The 5,993-nt window shown below is 34.4% G+C and overlaps 1 protein-coding gene across 4 annotated transcripts; it reads left to right on the plus strand.

Annotated features, from left to right (window-relative positions):
- The first annotated feature begins 237 nt into the window (after positions 1–237).
- LOC100243362 (uncharacterized) lies at positions 238–5,993 on the plus strand. Of its 4 annotated transcripts, XM_059735600.1 has the most exons (5): positions 401–525; positions 3,232–3,738; positions 3,818–4,046; positions 4,779–5,129; positions 5,262–5,993. In XM_059735600.1, exons 4-5 carry the CDS (start codon positions 4,779–4,781, stop codon positions 5,841–5,843), a joined length of 933 nt encoding a protein of 310 aa, XP_059591583.1. In that variant the 5' UTR covers positions 401–525; positions 3,232–3,738; positions 3,818–4,046; the 3' UTR covers positions 5,844–5,993. The 4 variants fall into 4 exon arrangements, with proteins under 4 accessions (XP_019072508.1, XP_059591582.1, XP_059591583.1 ...); XM_019216963.2 differs by lacking the exons at positions 4,779–5,129; positions 5,262–5,993 and adding an exon at positions 4,134–4,724 and having other exon boundaries at positions 238–525; XM_059735601.1 differs by having other exon boundaries at positions 3,232–4,046.

Raw genomic sequence — 5,993 nt, forward strand, 5'->3', positions numbered from 1 at the left:
TATATATATATTTCTATATATAAAATGAGAAGCGATGATCCAATCCTTTTTGATAGCCAATGCTCCATTCCTACACATTTTGTCAACTTATAGGCTATGTTTGGTTCCCGGAAAATGCTAAGGAAAGGAAAAAAAATACAAGGGAAAATGATTTTTTTTAGTTTGGATGACATGGAAAATACAATGGAAAAAAAAAATGAAGGAAAATATTAAAGAAAATATTATAATATTTTCCTCACTATTTTCCTTAAAAAATAATGTGGAAAATATAAGAGAAAAAGAGCAGGGAAAAGAGGAGGAAAATTTTGTCGGCTCTTGTTCACCGAAGCTTCATCTCTAACTTCCTCTTCGTCAATGGCTATGGCTTCTCAACGTCGTCGACCCTTTCAACGGCCACCACTATCAATCCGACCACCTTTGAGTGCCTCTGAAAACCTACCAATTTCAGACACCCGAGTTCCCATTGATGAAGTGCGTTCTTCAAATCAAGTTCCCATGGATGACGGATCCATGTCTTCAAGTCAGGTATGAATTGAACTCTTTTCTCTTAACCTCACATCATCTCTGTGTTTGATGTTGGTTTAATTTTATGATCTCTTTCCCTCATTCAGCCTTTTCCATACAACTGACTAGAAATTAGGGTTTAAGGTTTCCAATGGGAATTGCGAGTTTGTTTGGATTGATATTTGCTTTTTATTTATTTTTTCCCCCTTCAAATGAGGGTTTGAATTCGATTTGAGTTATTTCTTAGGGCTTTATGGACCAATGATTTCAGGTTTCAGAATGGGGATTTTGAATATTATTAGGGTTTTGATTCTCTTTATTGTTAATTGCAACTTTGAATGTTAATATGAAGAAATGATAATTTGTAATTTTGGGTATCATGTGTTGTTGTTATTAGCCTTCCGATAAGATTGAAAATGTTTATTACTTATTTATTGTCAGTAATATATGATTTTCCGGGAAACACGAGGTTGAATTGGGAATTCAAAAGGCGTAAGGATAGGGTTGGACTAATTCTCATGAACTTCTCATCTATTGTGGGACCTTAGAAATTGCTGGACTTGGATTATACACTGCCATTAGCTCATGAAGTCGTAAGGGAGTAGACGTACACAACCCAACTGCATGTTCTCTGGTGGAGGTTCTGGGACCTTTCACTTGATTGAAAAATAAATAAATAAATTCATTATGCTCCATTAATTTTTAGTTGCGAAAGATTCAAGGAGACTATAGCTTGTGATTTTTTTCCTTCTCATTGATGTCTTGATCTTTATGAATTGTGCTAATTTATCTTACCTATTCTATTTACTTGATATTGCTAACTTTACATATGTATTTGATTGTACTAAGCATAAAAATGGCATTTACCCATTTTGCTTAATTCTTTTTTATATCTAAATTGTTAGGAAATTATTGCATCCTATGAAATCAATCTTAAATAACCAAGTCTGGAATCTTAAGCCACTGGTTTAGGGTGTGAGGGCTACAATGAATTGTTTAGACAACCCGAAAACCAATTAGACAACAGGCAGAAGTAGGAGAACAGGAACTACAATGAAGAAAGAACTTATGTATTTTCTATGTTAATTTCTTTACTTCTGGAAGGAAGTTCCAATGCAGCAGCATCTAGCTAGCTAGATAAAATGGCAAAAATTCATGATGACATCCAAGACGATTTTACAAGAACTAATATAAGAACTAATATAAGCAAGAGCCAACATAAAGGACCTTTTGTCAGTTTGGTTTGAACTCATGTGAACCTTACGTCCTATTCATGATGGGACCTCAACTTTTCCTCTGCAATACTTCCAAATTTTCTAGTCTAAGGCCTCAAATCATTGGTGAAGCAAATCTCCTTCCCTTTTCCGGCTAACAACATTAATTTCCTGTTCATCTGATACAAGTTTTTTAGTCTTTCATTTATACAACTTGATGACTTCTAAACCTTTTTTCTTTTTGGTCTGTCAATAGGATGACAAAAATATGTGACACAACAAGACTGATTTAGGTTTTACAATCCAACATTACATGTTGTTAAAACTCCAATTCTTAGAGTATGCATATTGAATTTCCCCTCTCAACATGCAGATTGGGGTCCAATGTGAGCAGGGGTGTTAGCCTAATGCACATTAAGGAGTCTTTCCCTAACCCTAGTAACCCTTATTTAGAAGTAACATTTGGGTAGCTGCAACACCCAAGTGGGTAAATTAGTTGCAACCAACAGGTAGTTTTGTGGGACTAGCATTTGGGTGCCAAGTGGGTAAAAAAATGTGTGCATATGTTAGTATCATGAAGTTCCAAATAGGTAGGATAGGTTTATCATAGATGTTCAGTCATTTGTAAATTTTAACTGCCAATATAAGGGATTGCACAATTGCACTAATCTTATTCAGGTTGACCATGAAGAAGTTGGGAAATAACATGAACACATACTACTGAAATAATGAAAAGGAGTATGAACTGTTTGATATTCTGAAAAGACTTCATTTAAACATGCACTTGGGAAATATAAGTTCACCCTTTCCAAAAACCTGAAAACTCAATCTGCACTTGTTGGTGACTCTTTCGAGGAATTGTAATACAGTCACACTCTGTTTTGGTTATCAAGAATATAATCTCTTCTTCCCCCCATGTATATAAAAGCTTCATTTTATAAAAAACAGGCTTCTTTAATCTAATAGCTTAAATTCTTAGATAATAATCCATATGTATCAAGCCTACCCATGCTAAAGGCCCTAACAACATGCTAAAATCCCATTCTTCATGTAAATATAGGAGGCCTGCAGCAATCTCCTTGAGGATCCTGAACCTCTGTCCTCAATCTCCTTGAGGAAATTTTCTTTACAGCAACTTCTTCTCTAGTCTTTGGCAGCAACTTCTACATTCTTGATGGATTAAATGTAGCTCACAAAGCCACACACGTATTCACTCTAAGCCTAGCCCATTAAGTACAATTTTTAAAAACTGTTCAACATTAAGTAAAAAGGTCCAATTAATTTAGTGTCTTGATTCATAGAACCAGGTAGTTTTGTCTCCTTGTTCCAACATTATATAGCAGAGCCATGTTGCAATTAACATCAAGAAAATAACTAGTGGGCAGAAACATCCCTTAATTTTCATGCAATATTTTCCTCGAAATTTTCATAGCTAGAAATCATAATACTTCAATTCCTCTTACTTTACCTAATGACTTTACTAAATCATTCCTCTTACTTTGCTATCATGTAGACTTATAATGAAGAATGACAAAGACTTAGAAGATGGGCTGCAACTTGTGTAGCTATGTATGCTGCATATGCGGCAATTCTTGTTTCAGTTTATCATCACTCAAACTATTTGGAGAGATCAATCTCTAATGAAGGAGATTATGAACGACATGCTTTGATGGAAAGACTTACACTAATGGATAATGAAGATTGTTATAATCAACTACGTATGGGAAAGGATGCATTCGCAAGACTAGTAACCATTCTTCGGGGAACAGGTCGTCTTAGAAATAACGCACATAGTAATGTAGAAGAACAAGTTGCCAAATTCCTTCACATTGTTGGTCATAATTTAAGGAATAGAACTATGAAATTTTATTTCAAGCGTTCTAGTGAAACTATTAGTCGCCACTTTCATCAAGTTCTTAGAGCTATAATATCTTTAGATGATGTCTTCTTAAAGCAGCCTGATGGATTAAAGTGCCCTCAAGAAATCAAGGACAATACCAAATTTTGGCCCTACTTTAAGGTAAACTTACTTATCTAACAAACATCATTAGAATATTATTTATATTTCAAAATAAACTAATAATTTTGTTTTTTTATAGGATTGCATAGGGGCGATTGATGGGTCACATTTTCGTGTAAAAGTGTCAAATGATGTTGTGCAAAGGTATCGAGGGCGAAAGTACTATCCAACACAAAATGTTTTAGCAGCATGTTCCTTTGACTTGAAGTTCACATATGTTTTACCTGGTTGGGAAGGATCTGCGTCAGACTCGAGAATCCTAGATAATGCATTAGTGAGAGATTTTGATAAATTGATTGTTCCACAAGGTAATTATTGGTAATTAGATAATAACATAATTTATTAGCTCAAGTGACTATTACTAATAACAAAGATCCTTTGTCTATGCTTCTTAGGTAAATATTATTTGGCTGATGCGGGTTTTCAGCTAAAAACTGGATTTCTTACCCCATATAGAAGCACTCGTTACCATTTAAAAGAGTATAGTGTTCATCAACCAGAAAATGCTCGAGAGGTTTTCAACCTTCGACACTCGTCCTTGAGAAATGCAATTGAAAGAGCATTTGGTGTTTTGAAGAAAAGATTTCCAATAATAGCTAGTGGGACAGAGCCACATTACCCTGTTGACACACAATCTGATATTATACTAGCATGTTGTATCCTCCATAACTATCTCATGGGTGTTGATCCAGATGAAAGATTAATAGCAGAGGTCGATAAAGAGCTTTTTAGCGAAGAAGCGGAATTTGAATCAATGGTCTTGAGTTTAGCTGAAAAATGCAAGGAAGGAGAAATCTTAAGGGAGAAAATAGCCATGGATATGTGGAAAGATTACAATAGAAACCGTTGATGAGTTCTTTTATTTTATGGTTCTTTTCTTGTATAGTTTTTTGTGTTTCATATTAAGTACGATGATTGTATTTAGAACTATAACTCCTCTAGTTAAAATCACACTTTGAATGAGTTACAAAGAAGTTATTATTATATCTCCTCCTCTTGACTTTTCATTTTAAACATATATATATGTATTATTATTTCAGATGGAACATAGTGCAGGCTTTGAAGTACACAAAAGTGTAAGTGAAAAAAGAAACTTGACTTGGATTGATGAAATGGACAACTTTTTGGTTGATCGATTAATGGAGCAGATGCATAAAGGGCAAAAGATAGGAGAAGTCTTCACCAAGACAGCTTATGCAATGGTTGCGCGAGAAATTGGGGAAAATTTTGAATTGAGTTGTAACTCTGAGCACATAAAAAATAGAATGAAAACTTTTAAAAAAAACTTTTATGCTGCTCAAGAAGTTTTACAAAATGGTAGTGGATTTGGTTTCAATGAATCAACTCAAATGATCGAAGCTACCACGGAAGTATGGACTACTTACACTAAGGTGAGTTAATTATTATTTTTGAGTTATTAGAAATAAAATTTTTGCATGTAATGTAGAGTTATAAAATTCTAATAGACATTATCACAATTGAACTCGAGTTTTGTTAATATTTGTTTTTTATGATGTTAAAAGGCACACCCAGGAGCATCTCAGCTCAGACACAAACCTATTAGAAATTATGATAAGTTGTCCATTCTTCTTGGAAAAGATCGAGCAACAGGAAGTCTTGCTGCAGGTGCAAAAGAAAGACAACTTCGTTGGGCCCAGGAACAAAATTTGGATGACACAATTCCATTAGGATCATCACAACATGGGATCAGAGATGAAACATTTGCTTATGTTGAAAATGAAGCAACAACTGAGACATCTTTCTCATCTGCAGATGCATCTGTTTCTGCACCAAAGTCAAACAAAGAAACAAAAAAGCGAAAAGCAAAATATGCTGACATTGTAAGTGAAGAATTAAGATCAATTAGAGTTGGAATGGATGCAGTTGTTGCGGCTCTTGATAGAAGCAACCTTCAAAACCATACAGAAGAGCAATTGTTTGAAGAGATTGCTAAGGTTGGAGGCATGAGTGATGTATCTCATATAAAAGCATATCAAGCTCTTACGGGTGATGTGAGTGCAGCTCGAGCCTTCCTTGCTTGTCCAATTGATAGGCGTAAGCTTTGGTTGTCAGTTAAATTTGGACCTACTTTTTTTGATGCCTAATTTGAGATAGAGATTATTTTTATTTTTAGTTTTACTTTTGTTTTGGGGCTATACGTGAAGTTTTGATATCAAAACTCATGGATGATAGTTGACTATTAGAAATTGATCTATTATATTTTTAGACTTATGAAGACTTTTTTTATTCATCTA

Source organism: Vitis vinifera, chromosome 19 (genome assembly GCF_030704535.1).
Source record: "Vitis vinifera cultivar Pinot Noir 40024 chromosome 19, ASM3070453v1".
Lineage (NCBI taxonomy): Eukaryota > Viridiplantae > Streptophyta > Magnoliopsida > Vitales > Vitaceae > Vitis > Vitis vinifera.